Here is a 21675-nt window from a genome sequence, read left to right on the forward strand (position 1 = left end):
TGAATATTTTGGGCTTGGAGCTCAGTAGGAAGATTTGCAAATATAGGGCAGATAATGTCTCTGCAACGTTGAAAATTAAGCCACAGAAAATCTCTTGTCCTGCCCAATAACCGTATCTTCATCGTAAGCTTGTACTCACCAAAAGGGCTCAGAAAATTTATAATCAGAATATTTTAGATATTTTTTTATATTTTTTATTAATAATTTATTTTACTCTTAAAATTTTATAAATTCACTTTACTAAAAATTTAAAAATTCGTCGTCTTAAAATAAAATTCTGCATATGACCATCAATCCGCTTCTTCTCACAAGCTCGTATGTTTCCTTCATGTACCTTAACTCACAGTATTCTGCTTTGGTGAGATTTACACCATCAAAAAGGTGTTGCTCAGCTTCTATGCAGTTCCCGAGCTCCTGAAATGCCTTTTGCTCCCTCGGATCTAAATTTATATAATTGGAAGGAGAGGATAACGAGGTAGCTTTTGTGTGCCATATTGGAGCCTCCACTGTGATTTTGTGGGGTCCGCTCGTAATTACGTGTCACCGAAGCATTGCATTGCATGGAAACGTTTCCCTGGGTCCTACTTCCTTCCTATTTCCAAATTCGCGGGCAAACAACAAAAACGATAACGAAACGGTTTGCTAGCCGACGTCGTTTCGAGCATCCATTTACCCGATGCAAAAGCAACGAATAAAATCCCCGTTTTCTTTAAAAATGTATTTCGCCCTTCTTTTCTCTCCGCTTCGCTTATAGTTATAGCTCACTGCTCAAGTAATTGGTAATGGCGAAAATGCTTTCCATCAAAAATCTTAACCCTAGCTGCACCTTGGAGCCTTTGAACAAACTCTGCCGTGCTTCTGCTTCTCCATTTCCCCCTTGTTTTCCGACGTCTCTCTGGCTGAAGCCATCTCATGGCAGAGTCTCTGTGGCCGCTCCCAAAGGTTTAGTCCTAGGTTTTTGCTCACTCGATAGGCGCATTTCCTTCAGCCAATCCGTCGTGGCTTTCGCTGCTTCCCACGATGAATCGGTGAGTTGGATTTCAAATGATATTTTATGACTTACAATTTTCCTTTTTAATTCAAATATGTGTTTTCCTTTTTTTCTAAATGTTCTAATAATTGGGATTCTGAATTTGATTTTTTCCAGAAACATTCAGAAATAGATGTGGAGAGGGAAAATGATGAAGTATCTTCAAATGAAGCATGGAAACAAGCTTTAGAAGCTTTCAGAGAAGAAGCCTTGAAGATGCAAAACGTGTCCCGAGAAGCTTATGAGATTTACTCCAACAAAGCTTTGGTTACTCTGAAAGAAACCTCGGAGCAGCTTAAGATTCAAGCAGAGAAGGCCAAAAATGATTTGATTGAAATAGTGAAAGAAATCGGTGAAGAAGGCAAAGTTTACCTCTCGACCGCAGCCGAAAATTCCCCTCCAGAAATCAAAGAAATTGTCGAAACATTCTCTTCCTGCTCAGCTGACGATTTCAATGACGTTTCCAAAATTCTCGACTTTCACGTTGGCATACCTTACGGTATCGGAATGTTTCATATTCATCTTTTATGATTAAATCTGGTTATTTCTATTAATTTTATCCTATCATGCATGTCAATTTGAATGTTAATTAAAATGTCTAATTATAATAATTCAACCTTTAACATGTATGGAAAAGATACTATTCTCAATGGAGTGGATAGTGTATTGGATCGACTTGAAACTTCATATGTATTGTTGTTAAATCTTAACCTGTTTACCGGTTTACGAAAATGTTAATTGAAAGAGTTTAATTCCATGAAGAAAAACTTTGAATTTCTTTCTTGTATATTTGGGTCCGGCAGGTATAATTCTTTCGGTTGGGGGATTTCTTTCTTTCATGTTGACGGGCAGCATTTCTGCAATCAGGTTCGGTGTTATTCTAGGTGGAACGCTTTTAGCATTAAGCGTATCAAGTTTAAGATCATATAAAAGAGGGATTTGTCCTCCTCTTGCCTCCGAAGGACAAGCAGGTTGTTACTTCTTAATTTGCAAGTATTTTACATCCTTAATAGGATCAAATTATATGTTTCATTAACTGGATTACTTTTCCGGCAGTCATCTCATCTGTCATGTTTCTGAGGGCGTTTAGCTCTCTGGTTCAGGTCGGGTTCCTATTACAACCTTTATTTTCCGTATTGTTTTTAGATTCCTGCTAATTTTGGTCTCAGCTTCTGATTTTTCTTTAAATTATTATTTTCCTTGTTATTTTTGCAGAGAACAACTCCGGGCACCTTTATCGCTACCTTAGTCAGGTTCATAAATCCTTTTGTGACATTTTAATTATTTATTATCTATAAATGGAAATTACTGTGCGGGGTGTGACATTGATGACCATAAATTTACAAACCTTGGTTCTCTAAAACATGATTATACGATTATAATAATCAACTTACTGTTGTCAACTAAGCTTGTGGTCAGTGGGAATTCAAAATTAATTTTAGGGGTGGATATATATATGTGTGTGTTTGTATGTATGTATTAACAACCCGTAGGTGGGTAGATATAAATAAAATCTAATGTGCGTATAATTTTTAAAATAGATAATTAATAGAAAAGAATTTGAATTTTAGTTAGGTGTAGATCCATCACTGCCTGTGATGTGATATTTGTTTAAATCTTGATTGACATTAAATCCCTGTTCAATCCTAGGAAACTACTCCCCTCTCCTTTTATAACTAAAATCAAAGAAAAATTTTCAAAAAAATAAAAATAAAATAAAATCAAAGAAAAATGTCAACCTACTGCTGGCATAAATGAAGGAATGAATACTATACAACCTTTTTGAATTTTGCCTGCTTTTGGTTGTCAAGTACACCATATTAGTTTAATACTGCAATAAAATTTTTGTTTTACCTGTTGCACGTGTTTTAATGTTCTTAGCATGAACTCCTTTGTGATACGTACTGCGATTTCATTATTTTGTTTTATTTGGATTCATAGCTAAACTTTAGTTTGCAAGGATTTTTTTTCTTTTATTGCAGTATCAGAACTCCATCTTTTTCTTTTTTTTATCCTGAAAACTTGCTTTCATGTGCAGTGGTGCGGTGGTGGCATTCTATATATACAAGCTTCTACCAAATGACAAGCCCGGCTTGAAACCTGGTAAAGAAAATTGATGTGTTTGATCTGTTGTTTCAGCCATTACATAAATAATGTTTTAAATCAACTTAGAAACCTGATATGGAAGATGCAGAGTGATAAAATCATCATCGAACAAATCATAAATGTAAAAGCAAAAACATATGATATATTGCCCTTCAAAATTAGAAAAAAATTCATGTGAACCTGGATTTATGTGTATTATTACCTTAATTATTTAGAGTTACCATGTCAAAAGCTGAAAGAGTTGGAGTAACTGACTGATAAATATTAAACCTAGTAATGTAAAACCCAACAAGAGGGAAGATAGGCAGCCTACTTACCCTAAGGCTTTTGGAAGCATGTTTCTTGTGTTAGTTTTAGATGTCTGGATGATGAACGTTATCAGGTTGATTGTCCAATGGCATGTATTGCGCCATTATAGCCCGAAACTCCGAATCCATGTATCTCTGCATCAAGTTGACAGCAAATGAAAGTCAGTTCCACCATTATTCCTCGAAAAATACACTTAGAGATATACGTTTTCATCAAACGATAGGAGAATGTAACCCTCCAAATATATGAAAAATATAAACTGTGGTCCGTGTCAGGCATGCTTGTATCCGACACAACCGAGTCCAAGCAATGTAGTTAATAACAATGTTAGAAGTGCTATTTTCCAACTATTATTTCAGTTCAAAAATGGGTTCTAATTATCCTTTCTTGTGTACCCTTTACGTAATGAAGTTCTGCTCATATATAATCAATCAAGTGATGCCTCTCCTCATTAATACATCAATGGTTCTAAAAATGTGATCATGTGATATATAGGAAGGATCAGATATTAATATTAGTGCAACAACAATCTTACCCGGATTCGATATTTGTAAATGGCATATCCTGCACCTCCAGCAGCAATTAATCCAAGAATTATTACCCAAACAGAGCCCCAGCTTAACTCTGTCCTAACATTCTTACCTGAAAGTGAATATCAGCATTAGAGGGGTGTTACGATCCAAAGAAAATTGAAATCATGTTGATATGTCGCCTATCTCCAAATCAAGCAATTCAATGGACCAGCTTAATCTTATACTCGCTACCAGCATGTCCTACCACATTATATGAAAATATTTGCATCTAATACGAACTATTCTACGAAGCGTATAATGGCAAAAAAAAAAAGGTGTCTATCAAAGCTAGCCTCAAAGAGACTCACCGATACACATGTCATGCTCTCGCATGTACAACGAACCGCCGCTACAGCTGCACTCATAGCTGCCCCAGATTTTTTGCATTTGCACTCAGGACATTGGCAGGCCAGCTTCTCCTTGCACTCATCAACATCTGGGCAAAAGCCCGAAGTAAGAAATGGTTCACCAACAGAGGTAAAAATGATATAAACCTTAAACACTCGTTCAATGCAGCTGTAACATGGAGCACTTCTTAGTTAAAACTTTTGTCCCAAGAAGCATATAAGATGGCTAAAAGTATCCGTATTTTACACACCTACCGAAACGTCCACTCATCCCTTTCCTATAAAAGGCACCAAAACTAGAATATGACATTTTAATGTTTATTAATGAACATTAAAGAAACGAATCTAACTGAACACAACTCATTCTTAAAATCAAATACAATTGTATTTTTTTATTAATGAAAAGAAAAGAATGGTTTCTGACATTTTAATGTGTACATATGATAATGTTTATTCTATTTCTAATTCAGATAAAATTCAAATATATTCTATCAATTATATTATTTAAATCTGAATCATCTTAAAAGAATATATAAATTTTCATCAATAAAGTCAAATTTATGAAAAGAAAATTAAAATTAAAATTAATTAATTAATCAACTTATATATATATATATAATAATTAAAAAAACATTATATGCATTAAGTTTGTAAAATCAAATGAATATTAAAATCCCGTAATGTAGGTCCAAAAAGGCACTGAAATAACTTTAAGTTAAATAAATTAATAAAATGATTTTAATTAAGTTGGATGGATAACCGTTGTGAATTTATCTACTGTTGGATCTCTCTTATTAAATTTATCTCTTTTGCATCTCTTATTAAATTAATAATAAACGATATAAATAGGACGGAGAAATATAATAATCATTTTTAAAGCTAGAAAAAAATAATAAAAGAATGGATTGCCACGTGTACTGATTCGCTTTGACCGCCCCATCCCACTCGCCGCTTCACGGTCAGTTTTTTCTTTAAGCATTGTTTTATAATAAAGGCTGAAAGTTATAAAAAAATCCTAAACTATGCTGCTTCATACTTTAAATTTATTATTTTTTAAATCCTTAGATTATTATTTATAGTCATTATAAATTTTATTTTTGAAAAATAATCTTTTGTTAATGAAATATTGACATGTCATATAAAATTAAATATCTATTTTATTAAAATTAATTTAAGAATTTAAAATAAAAAAAATAAATTTAAAGGTTGATTTTGAACGAAAAAATAATTTAGGTATTATATATAACCGTTTAAAATTTTAATTTAACTAGAAAATAATTGAATGACATAAAAAAAGTGGCATGATTTAAAGTTTTATTCGTCCCTGGGTTTTCTTTTAAATTAGGGCGAATAAAATTTAATTAGGTTTAAAAAATTAATTTTTAAATTTTAAATTATTCAAGTCAACTCAAATTATCAATTTATTTTCAAATTTAAGTTGAGTACAATTTTGAAATACTTGACATTTTTGCGATATGACTCATGATTTCCTTCTTCATTTTAATTTTATTTTTTACCAAATTTAAATCGTGTCCTCCTAAACTATTGTAGAATACATATGTTTCTTCAATTTCTTTGTTAATAATTATTTTATTATTTTTTAATTTAGCCCCTCAACTTCACATTATTTCCTCATTCATTCAATTCTTCCTTCATTTTAAGTTCAATTTTTATCAAATTTGAACCAAATACTTTTAAACTATTGTAGAAAACTATGCATTTTTAATTATTTTTTATAATAAGTTTTTTGTTTTTTATTTAATCCCTCCTTGATTCAATCATTCATTTTAAGTCCATTTTTACTAAAATTGAATCACATCTTCTTCTACCACTATAGACTGCATATGTAACTTTAATTACTATTTTTAACAATAAATTTAATCTTTTTTAATTTAATCTCTTAATTTTTAATTTTATCTAATTTGGTCTTTTAACTGCAAGTTTTAATTTTAGTGGTGAAAAACGTTTTCTAGCCTTAATATTTTTTTTCAGTTATTCAAAATGTAAGTCCCTTTCTATCATACTTTCTAAATCCAAGGAAATCTAGAATAATTTATTAGGTGATCTATGGTTGAGTGGGAAAAGAATCTTGTATGGACAATAAATAATCCATTTATGAGATCATTAAAGAAGACGTGATATAAACTAGTGTGTTTCACATTTATATATAATAAGACAAACCTCCATGAGATCAGCTTGTGGCCACCAAGAATTGACATAGAACATAATTGGAATGGCAAAATTTGCAGATAATCTTATTTATCGACAAACACCAAAATGACTGCTACTCATTTTATGATCATTCAAAAACTTTTTATTTTCTTTGGATTTAAATAATTACGTCTGTAAAATGCATACGAATTATCAATAGACTAAATTCTTTTGAACAAATACTGCCTTTAATCATCCGAGATTATTAGAAAAAATAATGTTCAAAGCAGTGGAAGATTAGTAGGCTGGACGGATTTGCTCATTGCTTAAATTAGCTCTGGTCAGACTAATACAGTTCAGCTAAAATATTTCAGCAAAATACTGAAACACACTCTCTATTCATGTTTTCTCAAAGTATTTCAGGCACAAGTTCTTTATACATACGACACAGACCGTATATCATGGTATGCTGATATTTCCAAGATATGCAGCTTGAGCTTCAATTGGAGTTTTAGTATTCATACTTGGAGATTGTCATCTACTCGCGCTTATCCTCCTCAAGATCATCTCCGATAGCCTGCCTTTCCAGCTTCATTGTCATGTCTCCACCGTTGCCAGTCAATGTTGTACCCTCCTCATCAGAGTCCTCACCCATCCCCTCCATGTATGCATATCTGCAAGTCCATTAGTGGCCAAAACTCATTATTAGTTTTTTCTTCTACTTAAAAAGTACAAAACAAACATTTCACCGCACGTTGGCCAGCCAGCAAAATATACTTAATACACGGTCAAATCACGTACCATGCTACTAGCTCAAAGCCATGACATCAAGGGGTGTTAAATCATAATTTATGCTGCAGCTAGCTATTTAAAGATAATCAGGTTGTTTACTGGCGTCTGAGGGAATGCAAAATGAAACTACATATCGGGAATATTTCTCGAGGATGTATGATACCTACTGATCTGTTTTTGGAACAGGACCCTAAGAGAGAAAGACGAGTACCAACATTAATTAATCATAATTAAGTAGTATAACCATGTGTTGTTCAAATACAATTTACACAAAAAGGAAATTACCATCACAGACCTGCTTGTATAAGCAAGATATTTTTCAGGTAAATATAAGTGTCAACTATCAATTACTGAAATGCACGAACTGCAAATAGCAAATATCAATGTGTACCTTGTTGGGTTACGAGAAGGAGCCCAGAGAACACATATGACCACCAAGAGAGCGTAAGCAAGCATGTTCCAGAAAGCCGGGATGATCCATGCAATTTGCCAAAACTCACTAAGTGGATTGTTCGCATTGAAGTATAGCTGAGCCAAGAGAATTCAGAGGAGTTTCAATAATTCTTGTCTATTTTTTTATTTCGCTTTTTTCTTCTCAGCTCTTTTGGATGTTCACACATGAGCCGAGAAAAGGAAAAGGAAAAGGAGGGGGGTGATAAAAGTATGCACAGATATGATGGAAAGAGAAAATTACATAATATCAAACTTCACTAAGCTGCTGTTTGACACAAAGATTCATGAATCCATTGGCATGCCTCGGAACTCTGAAGAAGAAATCTCTAGTACCACAATTAGCACACAAGAAACCTCTCTGCACTCCCATGCCTCTAGACCATTATTTTTTGTTTTATTTGGCACACATCTTGCAGGAACGTCATTCCCGCAAGAAGAAATTGCCATCTTACCTTCGCATGGGATGCATAGTGTGTGACAGATGAGCAAAGAGTTGATGTAGATATTACAACTAGTTGTATCAATAATAGTAAACGCTCAATTATAACCAAGTGCCTATTATTTCCATTTGCAGATGTATTAGCAGATGTAACTAAGGCCCGTTTGTTTTGGAAAATTTAGATTAAGTAATATCAAAATGGAGATCATATTTCAATATAGGTAAGAATGAGAGTAATGGTAGAGTACTGGAGTTAGTAGAAAATCACGAAATTCCTTAAACCGATCGTTTTTAGTAACTTGCTTGATGGGCAAATAACAAAATATACAATTTTAAGATGGTAGGTGGCAATGATTGAAAATAATTTGAGCAAAAGGTGCTTAGAAGTTTCAATCTGTACAGTGTATAGAGATATGGATGATTTGGCACATAAAAGTTATTTGATTCAACTAGGTAGAATGAGAAGAGATAGAGTAGAGGCAGAATGACGATTATATTGATTGAACCACAAAGAAGGATTTGAATTGTTTATGTCATTAAAAAATTTAGCCCTTAAAAGTGCAATGATGGATTTATTGAATAATATATCCTATGCCGACTAGGAAGTAGTATTACCTCAAAGCCTATCCAAGCAATAGAAAGCAACACAGACATGGCAAGTGCATTAGTAAACTTTCGGTATAACTCCAATTTTGCCAAGTTTCTCCGCATCTACACCCAAGAAACAGTAGAACAAATGGAAATAAATAGATGTTTTAAAAGTTGTTGCAGTTTAGATAAATAATATAGCTGGTATGAATAACTTGAAATTTCAAAAGAAAATCAACTCATTTATACAGAGCCTATTACAGCCAGGAAATTTCTTGTAACTGAACACCCTACAAATACAGCAGTAAGGCACAGTGAATTTGATTTCCAATAGAGCTTCACGCCATGTTGGCAGATACATAGATTTCGTATTAATGTCTATCTGTTTATCCATCTATCATTGTGCATCTATATAATAAGTAATAATAGTTGCAAGTAAAAAGAATCATACCTGAAGTTTCTCCAAAGTTTTTGACAGTGATGAGAAAATCCATAGAATAAAACAAGCATCCAAAAAGGCAACAGGAAGCACCAAAAATAACTTTGCTTTTCCAGAAAAATCATTAATGTTCCCCAAATGTTCTACTAGCTCAAGTGCCTCCGTCGCAATGAAGTATATCAGACCAAGCAGAACTACTTTGGATGTTAAGCCACCAAGCGTTGGCCTCACTACACCAAAACCCATGGAAACCACCAAAAGAAGAAGGCGAGATAAAGTTTTCTTGACAGAGACAAATGTCACCGCCCACAATGTGATACCCATTGGTCTGGTACCGGTTGAATTGAAATTAGAATATTCAAAGTACCAGACAGCCATTTCACACATTCCAAGAGCAATAACAAGGGTGATATGGTAGTGCAAATGAATGATATCCTTCCAAAACTGAACAAACCTTAGAAACCAGGCAAGGCCAAGCACAAGGTAAGCCAAAGACATAAAACCATAAAATGTCATCAATGGAGCCATCTTCCCAGGTAAATAACCATTGGGGTTCTTCCACACAGTCCTTCCTTTAATAAGAGTACCCTTGAGTTGGGGATCACAGAACATAAAGTAAAGGTAGTACATCCCAGTGCTGTTTATCTCAACCGTTTCGAAATCCATTTTAGCTTCTTCATTGGTTCCTTGGAAAAAGGTCTTAATCCGTTTAGGCCACCCTAAGTTGTCCGGGTTATTTTGGATGATAACCTCTCCTAGCTTGCAGGACCCTTGGTCCGCTAGTTGTTTGTTGCAGCAAATGGCATCGGACTTTAAAGAAGCCCCTCCGATCCTTTCTCTATCTTTAACCTCGAGTATGATGGCTTCCACTAATCCCGTGTTCTGCTGCATTTCCTGCTGGCTTTTCGCAGACTCTTTCGGCCTCAAAAAGGTGACCGAATCGAAACTGAAAATGTTAAAACAAGTACAGTAACATAAAAAATCCTTACTAAATTTCGACATACATTTTTCTTCAGACAGTTAAAATTAACCATGACCGATCAATTTGATGATTAAACAGTACTTAGGGTTTCGAACAGGAAGGAGCATAATCCTACTACTAACATCAAATGATGAGTAATTCTCAATGTGAATCAATGCCCAAAGCAACAAAAACCAAAACTATTATTCAAATAAAATAAAAGATGAAACGAAGGAACAGTAAAGATGGTTCTAAAGTACCTGATGATGGACTTTCCCTTGAAAGATGGTTTGGTTTCCGAAGAAGAATCAGCGGTGGGTTCATGTAGCTTAGAAGCAAAAAGACCTTCACTTCCTCCATGGGAAAAGAAAGCATTCGATTTGGGGCTAAAAGCTTCCATTCTATACTCGTGAATGGAAGCATCAACATCTGGGAAGCAAAGGAACAAACCAACAAACACAAACACGGTAATCTTAATCATTCTTCCCCTTTGAAATTGCCTCTGCTTCATTTTTTTGCGGCAGTGTGTATTCGATCTTCGTTTTTGTTTAGAGGTGTCGGGAATTTTGGCGTCGTGCTTCTGGAAATTGGTAAAGAAAAAGACGGTAAACGGCGCAACAGCAATTTAGTAACGAGTGGAAGGGGAAGACTGCGACTTGGCGTCTTCTTTTTGTTACCATCGGCCCAATATTAAGACTTGAATATGAAATTTCTCAGTTGGGTTCTGCATGAGCCCATTCAACATCGCCATCGCTGGCCTCTCTCAGTTGGCTTCGGGAATCAAAATATTCTTTTTCATTACGTGACTATTATTTCTTTTTCATTTCTAAACGGTCTTCATAATTCTTGTCCGAATTTGAATATACAAATTGATCATAGAAAAACTATGTAATCTAAAACTAATCAATCGAGAAATCAAAAAGGATCTGGACAATAAATTATTAATACCTAAAATGATTGAAATAAATAAAGACAGATGACGTAAATTTGACCTAAAAAATCATATTGATAAACTTAAAAGACTAAAATTTGAATCCTAATTTAATATGACTAGAACCTTAAACAACTTAAAATAAAAAAATATATATATAAAAATTGTAAATTTACTCCAACTTAAAATAATCTAAAAAATTTAAACATTAAATTGAATTGATCCAAAAGCTTTTGATCAGTTCAATTGATAGATCTAATTATAATTTCTCCACTGACCTCTGCAGCCACGATGAAGTTGTAATATAAACCTTTCCTTGGTGGCTGGTCGGCATCATACGTGTACCACATCAAATTGTCATAATAACATATGTTTCCACACGTTTACCACTCAAGTCAGATTGTGGCACTGCCACTTACTGCCTAAAAGAAACCCCTTGCATAAAGCCAAAAGACAAGTACACCATCAAATTCGTTTGTAAATTAAAATATATTTGATGTATTAATTTTATATAATATTATTATAAAGAGTAAAGTTGTTTTCGTTATATTATTGCAATAATGTATAGAGTTATATTTAAAATTAAACATAATTTACCGTAGAGGAAAAGTAGCAACTTTAGAAATTAGAATGATGAGAAACTCAAAAAGGTTTTTACTTAATCGATTCAAGTTTACTCGGCGAATTCGAGCTCAGTTCAAGACCTTAATGAGTTGAGTCGAACAAAATCTAACTCGACTCGATAAGTTCACGAATCACGAACAACTCGTTAATTTTTATATAAATTTTTAATAATTATCTTTAAAAATATTTTATTCACAAAAATTACTAATTTACTAGTATATAATAAAAAAGATAATAAATTGCTAATCTATTAATTTTTTAATAAACAACAAAATAGTACTAAATTATTAATTATTACTTTACTACATTCAAAAATCAAACCCTATTTAATTTTAAAGCATTTGTGGATTGTTAATTTGAAATTTAGACTTTGAAATAGTTTCGTACACTCTTTTGATAATTTTTCGATTAAATTTATTAATTTATGTTTATATTAAATTTTATATAGTATTAGTAGATTTTACCTATAGTTAAAAAAATAAGGTTCAAATTTTAGTGAACTTAGCGAGCAACGAGTCAATCAACCAATTTTTTTAACAAACACGATTTGAGCAAAATTTTAACAAGTAATGAGTGGAATCGAACAATACAATATTTTAACAAACACAAATCTAACTCGCAATCAACTCGTTCGATAATCACCTAATCATGAATTTATATTGGGCAAGTGGAGGCATATTATAGTGTGTACAAGGTTGACACCAACAACATGTTTGGGATTGGGGTTAATTATTGATTAAATCTCCACTTTAACTCTTCTATTTTAATAAAATTTTCATTTTAATCATTTTACTATTATTATAATTTAAACACTCTACTTTCAATTCATTATACTTTAGTTTATGTACAAGTTTCTTTAAAAAATGATAATATGATCCAATCAGATTCTATTATGTGTAAAACATAAATAACAATTGATACGATTTCTACTTGTATATAAGATTAATACGATTGATAAGATTTCTACTTCCAATCCGCATCTAGGACAGTTTTGGCTTGAGGTATCACGTTTTATGAAAAGATTCTCCAAACGCAGAAAGGTGTTTTGTGTACTCTTTATTTTTTAAAGCTTATTTTATGATTTATGAGATAAGATTGAGTTGTCCTGGAGAGGAAAAATGAAGAGTCATAGGATTCCTAAGTGTTGGTCCATTTCCGTCAACAACGTTAGCAAAAGGATTCATTCATCAAGCCTTAAGGATGTGTTTCAATCGTATGGAGAAGTGATTGATGTCTTCATTGCATACAGAAACAAAAAAAAAGAATATCAACAAGATCTACATTTGCTTTTGTTAGATTTAGAAACAAGGGTGGAGAGAACACAGCGGTGCGCAGGGCAGATGGCAGGGTAATGGACGGATTTAGAATCAGAGTCTTTCGTGACAGAATGGTAGGGGAAAAACAAGGAAGACAGAGGTTGATAGACCGATCAACAAAGTGTGGAGGCCTTCTTTGAGGGATTCCAAGTCTTTCAGGGAAGCTCTTGGAGGAGTACAAGGAGTGCTTGAAGGAGTACAGGGTGATAATGATAAATCAAAGGAAAATGGTGTCATCCTTTAGATGCATAAAGATGATGGATCAGAAAACGTTGTATATGTTAATATTGCAGATGAGAGGCTTATAAGGTCAAGTCCAATAGTCGGAGCTTTAAGTAGCAATATATTCATCCCAAAGAGCGAACTATCGTGTAGAGAGAGATGCCTGACAGGGAAAATAAAAAATATGTACAATGGAGATATAATCCTTACATCATTAAGAGCGGAAGGTTTTGATGTTAAGGTAAGTCTTTGGAAAGCTTTATTGGTGGTTATCGAGTTCAAGAATGCTAAAGAATGTTAGGCATTTTGGGCAAGGAGAAATGAATGGGTCGGTAGTTGGTTTGATGAATTAGAATTACTGGAAGGATATAATAGTATGATTAAAACAAGAATTTGGGTTACTTTGAAGGACGTGCTTCTCATAGTTTGGAGCGAGAAGTTCTTCAAGGATTTAGGTAGCAGGTGGGGCAAAGTTATTAAGATTGATGAAGAAACGTCTAATAGAACCAGGTTCGATGTGGCAAGGTTCTTGCTGGAAGTCCAATATGAATAATTTATTCTAGAAAAAGTGTCCATCATTCTTAATGGAAGTGCGTACAAGATGAGAATTCAAACAGAAGCACATGAGGGGGATAGAGTCTTCATTGATGGATCTTTGGCTGGTGGTAGAGCGTGGCTTACAGCTAGTGAAGAAGCGGAGGGAGCGTGGCATACATACGGTGAAGAAGCGACAGACGTTCCAGTGTTCGAAGCTGACTTTGCTAAAGGATGTGGTTTTGAGAAAGTTCATAATGATGGAGTGCAACTCGAACTGTTGAGTCAGAGGTGTGATAATGACAGTGGGACTTTGCATGTCAGTATGGTTCATGCAAATGGAAACGTAGGAAATTCTGAAGCCTTAGATATAGGGCTTCATGAAGTACCAGTTGTTCCGTATGTTGGGTCGGGTCGTCAGCTGGTTGATGAAAGTTTTGGGCTAATGGAAATAAATAGGAATTCCGACCAAGTCTGGGCGGCCCAATCAATTTCCAATAGTTCTAGATTGTTGGATGTGCCTGTTGAAGAGGATTATTTTCTCAAGGATTCAGACGAGGTTTGTTCGTTTGAGATAAGAGGAGAGAGTAAAGGTTTGAATACAATTAAAATTCAAGCAATGATATTTTCAGCGGATGAGAGCATAATTAAATCAGTGAAAAAAATGGTGAAAATGAGGAGTGAACGTATATCCAAGGAAAAAATAGTTTTAAAAGGAAAAAGGGGAATGGTGGTTTGTTAAATTCAAGTGGTGTTCTTGAAAAAAGTGGGGTTCTTCGTGGGGTCAATCTTGGGAGTAAATCGAGGATAGTGAAAGAAGCTGAGGCGATCTTAGCTATTGGGGAGTCTTTGGGAGTGGAATTCGCAGCTCCAAGGCAAGAAATCCTCCAAAGATTAGAGCAGATCGAGATGTCGGGTAAGGATTGAACAATGTAATAGATGGGTGTTTGTTTCTTTGTGTTGTGTGATCTGAATTTTTATGGATTTGGGTATAGCTATGATATCGTGGAACGTTAGAGGCTTAGGGGAAAATGAAAAACTTAGGGATATTTGTCGTGTTATGAATTAGAACAAATCTAGTGTGGTATTGCTTCAGGAAACAAAACTGTCCGAAATTTCTGCTTCTGTGGGAAGGAGGTTAAAAGGTTTGATAGGTAGGGAGTTGGTCTATACTTCAACCGAGGGTGCTTCAGGAGGTTTAATCTCATTGTTAGGCCTGTAAATGAACTGAACGTTCAGCGAACCGTTCATGACAGTGCGGCGGGAAGTTCGTTTATGTTCGTTTATTTATTAAATGAACGAACATGAACAAGATTTTGCGTTCGTTTAATTAAATGAACGAACATGAACAAGATTTTGCGTTCGTTTAATTAAATGAACAAACGTAAACAAAGGTCTCGTTCGTTCATTTACGTTCGTGAACGTTCGACTATATGTTCGTTTATGTTCGTTCATTTATGTTCGAACAGAGGGCAAGTTGAATATGTTATGAAGATTATCGAAGTTGTTTGGATTTCAAGAAGATTGTTTTGTTGAATAAATTAATTTTAAGACTTTATTATGTTCATATAGCTTATTTATGATTTATGTATGTTTTTGTCGTATTCGAACAAATTATATCTAAAGTTGCAGGTTATATTAATGAATTTTAAGTTGTTATTCTTGTTGTTTACTTTTTTTTACATTCGTTTGTTGTGTTTGAATAAGTTTTTTTTGTGTTCGTTTATGTTCGTTCGTTCGTGTTCGTTTATTTATTAAATGAACGAACATGAACAAAAAAAAATTGTTCGTTTATGTTCGTGTTCGTTTATTTATTAAATGAACGAATATGAACATACCTTCGCGTTCGGTTCGTTTACAGGTCTACTCATTGTGGGATCCCAAGTGTTTAAGGTGAGAATGAAAATAGTGTATAGGAGAATTATTGCATTAAAGGGTCAACCATTATTGAATAATTTAGAGATCAAAATTATTAACGTCTATGGTCCGAATATTCAAAGAGATAGAATTGAATTTTTTGAATTGTTTCATGAAGTTATAGTAAATTTGGATGTTCCTGTTATTGTGGGGGGTGACTTCAACAGTGTTAGGATGGCTTCGGAAAGAACATGGGGTTAAGATCATTCGGCTACTATGAGGAGCTTTGAAGAGTTTATTTATTGTGGAATTTGGTCGATGTTCCAATATCGGGCAGCTTGTTTACTTGGTTTACGGGAGGTGTGAATATGACGGTGAATAGGCTCGACAGGTTATTGGTCTCAACTGATATAGCGTATGCGTTCCCACAGCTATTTCAAACCATTCTTCCTAGAAGTTTATCGGACCATAAACAGTTATGCTTAAAGAAAGGAGATTAAAAAAGTTTGCCCGTCCCTTTAAATGGTTTAATCATTGGGCAGATGATCCAATCTTGTTTCAAAAAATTAAGGGTGTATGTGAGTCTAATAAAGGCAAAGGTATGACCCAAATTTTGATGTTGTCGAAGGCTGAAACGAAGGCATGGGTTTTGACAGTCCGAGAAAATAAAGCAGATTTTGTTGAAGAGATTGGTATAAAGATTGAAAGCTTAGAGAATCTATGCATATTGTATCCAAGTAATTGTTTAGTCCAAACAGAGCTGGTGACATTAAAGGCAAGACTATGGGCAGAATTGAGAAAGCAAGAACGAGAGTGGCTTCAAAAATACAGATTGAAGTGGTTCAAAGAAGGTGATAAAACACAAGATTTTCATCTTATAGCTGCAACAAGAGGTAGAACAAATCAGATTTCGAAATTAAAGGTACAAGATTCGATTATCAAGCATCAGAAAAGTATTCAACAAATATTTGTTAATTACTTTCGTTCGAGGCTCAATGATGTAAAGACTATGCCAGTGAAGAGATTTGGCATACCTTTAAAGAGGTTAAACGCTGCGACTAGAAGAAGCATTGAAAATCCTTTTTCGGAAGAGGAGGTGTGGTTTATTATAAAGTCGTCCGATGATTCAAGAGCACCAGGACCGGATGGTTTCAATTTGGACTTTTTTAAGAAGTTCTAAAAGGTAATTAAAGGTGATGTTATGAAATTCATGGCTGATTTTTATTGGGGCAGAATAGAAGATTTTTCATTCAACAAATCGTTTATTGCCCTCATTCCGAAGAAAGTCGAGGCTACTAATCTTGAGGACTTTCGACCTATCTCCTTGATGGGGTGTATGTATAAGATAGTGGCTCGTGTTTTGGCTAAGAGGATGGCGAGTTGCATTAACGAAGTGATTGGTGAAAATCAGTATGCATTTATTGCGGGTAAGCACATTTCAGACTGTGCTCTGATTGCAAATGAAGTTATCGACTATTTGTTCAAAAGTAAGAAAGAAGCAGTGTTATTCAAGGCTGACTTTAGTAAATCATATGATACTGTTGATTGGAAGTTTTTGAATGTTAATCTCAAGAAAATGGGCTTTGAAAGGAGATGGAGGAAATGGATAAATTTGTGCATATCGACTCCCTTGATTGTTGCGTTAGTTAATGGTTGTCCTTCTCCTAATTTTTCAATAAAGAGGGGATTAAGACAAGGTTGTCCATTGTCGCCTTTTCTATTTAATGTTGTGGGAGAGGCTCTTAGTGGGTTGTTAAAGAAAGCAGTTGAAATTGATCTATGTGGTGGAATTAGAATAGGGGATGGAAGCGTTGTAGTGTCACATATTCAATTTGCAGACGACCTCCTAATATTTTTGGAAGCAAAGGGCAGGATGATCAAGAATATCAAGCAGGTTTTAAATATCTTCGAAGTGGTTGTTGGTCTGAAATTAAACATGAAAAAGATAAAAATATTTAGTATAAATGTGGAAGAAAATAGAGTAAAGAGATGGGCAGATTTGATATCATGCAGTTCGACAGTCCTCCCTACAACTTACTTGGGTCTCCCACTTGGGCATAAAAAGAATTCTAAGACATTGTGGTAGCCTATTCTGGACAAAGTCTGGGCTCGTTTGGATAGCTGGAAAGGTAAGCTTCTCTCTTTTGGGGGTAGGCTTACATTGATTAGATCAGTTCTTATCAATTTACCGGTGTACTACATGTCTTTATTCCCAATTCCTAAGCTTATAGCTGCTAGGATTAATAAATGTATAGAGAATTTTGTTTGGAATGGTAATACGAGAGAGGAATTCACTAGATCAAGTGGGATAATATTTGTGGGCCTAAATCGCATGGGGGTCTGGGTATATTTGATGTTAATTTGAGGAATCACGCTTTACTTAATAAATAGATTTGGCGTTTTAGTGAGGAAGGGGATAGTTTATGAAGAAAGATAGTAGCAGTGAAGTATTTTTATGATCAGAATTCTATTATGCCAAAGGCTGTTAATCTTAGGAAATCTTCATAGGTTTGGCGTAGTATTATTAACCCAATAGAGTCTTGTGGTGGGGCTGAATTTTTATCTGAAGTAAGATTTGTGATGGGAAATGGTTCAAAAATCGAATTCTGGTTCGATCATTGGACGAAACTGGTTTCTTTAAAAACATATTTTCCTAGACTGTTTCGGATAGCTACTAAGAAATCCGGAAAGATTTGTGAGTTTGGTCATTGGGTTAATGGAGTTTGGGAATAGAAAATTGAATTAAGAAGATAACTTTTTGAGTGGAAAAGGACTCTGTGGAGTGATTTCATTCAAGTCTCGAACAGAGCTGTTAGTTTAGCTCATGGGGTTGATAAATTAAAATGGTTAGGATCTTTAAATGGTTCTTACATTGCTAAATCTTTATGCAATAAGTTAGCATGTGTTGGCAAGTAAGAAGATCCTATTTGGAAATTGGTGTGGTTTAAATTTGCTCCTCCAAAAGTTTCAACGTTTGTTTGGAGAGCAATTCATCAAAGGTTGTCGGTATCATAGAGCTGGAAAAGAGATGTATGCTTTGCAATGTTCAATCTCTTTGTGTCTTCTACAATCGAAAATATGAAACAGTAGATCATGTTTTGTGTCATTGTAATGTTGTTTGGAAAGTTTGGCAACGATGATGTAGTGTATGGAAGGTCAATTTAATATTCCCTATGAAGGTAGAAGGGTTGTTTGAGGCATGGTTCAATCAGAAAATTAGAATGAAAGTTCGGCCTCTATGGGAATTGGGTTTTTTTTGGTTTGATCTGAAAAATTTGGCTGTACAGAAACAAAGTTAGGTTCAAGGGTAGTGTTTTTTCAGTGGATCAAATTTTTAATATAAACTTGATTCAGATAGGGGTTTGGGCGAACTTTTTATGGCCAACGTTGTTCCGGTCATTCAAGAATTTGTGCAAAGTCTTCATTCTATCATTCTTGGCGTGTGTTGACAGTGATATTATGCTACTGTGCAGTGTTGCTGCTGTGTTTTTTTGCATGTTTGGCGAGATAGGTCGTTGTTACTGTTATGTTTGATGTTATGTTAGATTCCATTGGTTATATTGTCTGCTTATGCTTCCCATTTAGTTCTCATTTCATATAAATGGTTTGTCTATGTTGGTTTTATTATGAGTTAGATTGGGGATTGTTGTAGGGCTGGGGTATGGCTTGTATGATGTAAGAGTTTTTTGTGTATAAGATCCTAACCACTTCAAGATACATTCTTTTTCTCTATTTAGGGTTAGGGAGGTTTTTTAATGAGTTCCTTGAGGTGTTGTATTTTGTAATTCATTATAATACAAAGTACCCTTTTTCAAAAAAAATATTTATTATATGTGACAAAATTTAATTATTTTTTATATTTTTTTATTGATAAATTATTTTTTCTTTAAATTTTTAAAGTTTATTTCTTAAAATTTTTATAAATTTATCTCTAATATCAAATTATGCGTCTCTCTTGATAAGGGGTGAGAATTTTATTAAAATTTACGAGGTATTAAACCTTAATTATGTTAGGTTGCTATTAGTGGACTTGCCACTATAACCTGCCCCTTTAGAAAGGTTTCCTTGCATCTAGTCTCCTGCATGTCCCTACAAAATGTCCATTGACATATAACCCACCATACATATAGCCGACCAACCAGAGAAAAGGAAATGTCCATATAAAAATATTTGATTACATTTGCGACCTAAATTCCACTATGTCAGTCACCAGCTCTCATCATAAATACTCCTCATTTGGCTACCAAAACTATAAGAGCAAACCCTATATTGTTTTTGAAAGATGGGAAAAATGGGATTCATGCTCTATCTAGACACAGTTTTGATCCCCTTTAGTCTCTTCCTCACATTGGGTTACCATGCCTATCTTTGGAAAACCTTCGAGCAAAGACCCTCTTCCACCAAAATCGGACTCGAAAAGTTACACAGAGAATTTTGGTTTCGCGACATCAAACAGGTAAGTTGTTGGAGGACGCTTTCTATCGAAATATTTCTCTATTTTATTTATGTATATCGTGTAAAATTTTTGGAATTAAAAATAGGAAATAAGAATATATTTATTAAAAAAACTAAAAATTTTACGCTAAATATAAATAGATACTAATTCATATTATGGGTATGATATTTCAGGGTGATGGTAAGAAAGGTATGTTGGCGGTCCAAAGCTTGAGAAACACTCTAATGGCCACCATTCTCTCTGCTTCGATAGCCATTCTTGTTAACTTAGCATTGGCGGCCTTGACCAACAATACATACAATGCCAGCCACCTTTTCAACAGCGAAATCTTCGGGTCACAATCCGAAAGGATCTATGCTCTCAAGTACGGTTTGGCGTCGTTGTTTCTATCGATTAGCTTCTTATGCAGTTCCATGTCTGTCGGATTTCTGATCGATGCTAATTTCTTGATAAATGCTGTTTCCCTTGACGACGATCGATTCTCATATGATCCGTATTCCTACACACAAACCATATTCGAACGAGGGTTCAGTTTCGCTTTTGTTGGAAACCGGGTGCTCTGTGTTGCGTTTCCGATATTGTTGTGGATGTTTGGTCCGTTGCCGGTGGCACTGTCATCGGCGGCACTGGTTTGGGGATTGTATGAATTTGACTTTGCGCCTGCTAAACAAATTTCCTGAACCGATCGAAACAACTACAGCGTCAGGTAGCCTTGAAAATTGACTATGACCTTGAAAATTGACTATGACCAACAATGTCCACGTTCTCAGAAGAGGAAGAATCGTTCAAGAAAGAAAAATAATCACTCGTTTGGTTCTCATCGGCCAAGTGTATGGCTGCTTTATTGTAATCTCTCCTCTTTATATATGGCTGACAATTGCAAGGAAAAGTATGTTTTAGACATAACCCCCCCCCCCCCCCCAAAACACAAATCCCGTGTTTGCTAGCTCGTACCGTTAAAGCCATGCTTGAGTAAAACTCTGGAAATCAGTTGGAGGTTGCTCATCCTCACCAGGGGCAAGGCAATCAATCAGCTTGAGGGCTGTGCTTTGTTTTTGTAGCTTATAAACCATACTGCAATGTAACGGTGTTTATCCATACTAGTTGAAACTTTGTGTTTTAGACTGTGATATTTCTTGATGGGGATTTAGGGTTTGCATTTTCAAATTGGAAATGCACATGCCCCCGTCTTTGATTGCCACACCTCCCACATCGCCGTCAAATTTGCTGCTATTGAGTTCTTGAAGAACGAAGATGCAAGAATGGAGAAGATGGTTCCGACAAGTCCATGGATATGGAAGCTTTTTCATAAAGGAGGGTCAAAAGATCAGTCAAAATGATGTGATGCAGTGGTTAACTCACCACATCATCAGCTGGTTATTCCCGATAACAGCTCCAAAGATTTAAAGAACAGTCCGATGCCGTAATATCGTCTGCTATATATCGATAATGATATTGTTTATTATTGCACGACTTTAATACCCACAATCACTATAATACTATATCCATAATCGTGATAAATGCAATTAAAAACGTGATTTTAATATT

The 21675-nt window shown here is 34.6% G+C and overlaps 4 protein-coding genes across 4 annotated transcripts; 2 read left to right on the plus strand and 2 right to left on the minus strand.

The window, feature by feature from the left end:
* The first annotated feature begins 717 nt into the window (after window positions 1-717).
* Window positions 718-18491, plus strand: LOC120185838 (protein FATTY ACID EXPORT 3, chloroplastic-like). Its single transcript, XM_039189945.1, has 8 exons — window positions 718-1028; window positions 1148-1529; window positions 1834-2001; window positions 2087-2133; window positions 2246-2283; window positions 3069-3159; window positions 18372-18375; window positions 18481-18491. Exons 1-6 carry the CDS (start codon window positions 783-785, stop codon window positions 3145-3147), a joined length of 960 nt encoding a protein of 319 aa, XP_039045876.1. The 5' UTR covers window positions 718-782; the 3' UTR covers window positions 3148-3159; window positions 18372-18375; window positions 18481-18491.
* Window positions 3459-4454, minus strand: LOC120185839 (vacuolar-sorting receptor 2-like). The gene is made up of 3 exons (XM_039189946.1): window positions 4326-4454; window positions 3981-4087; window positions 3459-3579 (listed from the first exon to the last, which is right to left on the minus strand). Exons 1-3 carry the CDS (start codon window positions 4402-4404, stop codon window positions 3490-3492), a joined length of 276 nt encoding a protein of 91 aa, XP_039045877.1. The 5' UTR covers window positions 4405-4454; the 3' UTR covers window positions 3459-3489.
* LOC120185837 (transmembrane protein 87B-like) lies at window positions 6893-10833 on the minus strand. Its single transcript, XM_039189944.1, has 5 exons — window positions 10448-10833; window positions 9239-10172; window positions 8815-8910; window positions 7699-7835; window positions 6893-7189 (listed from the first exon to the last, which is right to left on the minus strand). Exons 1-5 carry the CDS (start codon window positions 10696-10698, stop codon window positions 7054-7056), a joined length of 1554 nt encoding a protein of 517 aa, XP_039045875.1. The 5' UTR covers window positions 10699-10833; the 3' UTR covers window positions 6893-7053.
* Window positions 18492-19940: 1449 nt separating the features above from the next.
* On the plus strand, window positions 19941-21578 carry LOC120185633. Its single transcript, XM_039189802.1, has 2 exons — window positions 19941-20127; window positions 20301-21578. The coding sequence occupies exons 1-2, from the start codon at window positions 19954-19956 to the stop codon at window positions 20805-20807; spliced, it is 681 nt and encodes a 226-aa protein (XP_039045733.1). The 5' UTR covers window positions 19941-19953; the 3' UTR covers window positions 20808-21578.
* The last annotated feature ends 97 nt before the right edge of the window (window positions 21579-21675 follow it).

This window comes from Hibiscus syriacus, unplaced genomic scaffold (genome assembly GCF_006381635.1).
Source record: "Hibiscus syriacus cultivar Baekdansim isolate YM2019G1 unplaced genomic scaffold, ASM638163v2 tig00113124_pilon, whole genome shotgun sequence".
In the NCBI taxonomy this organism is placed as follows: domain Eukaryota; kingdom Viridiplantae; phylum Streptophyta; class Magnoliopsida; order Malvales; family Malvaceae; genus Hibiscus; species Hibiscus syriacus.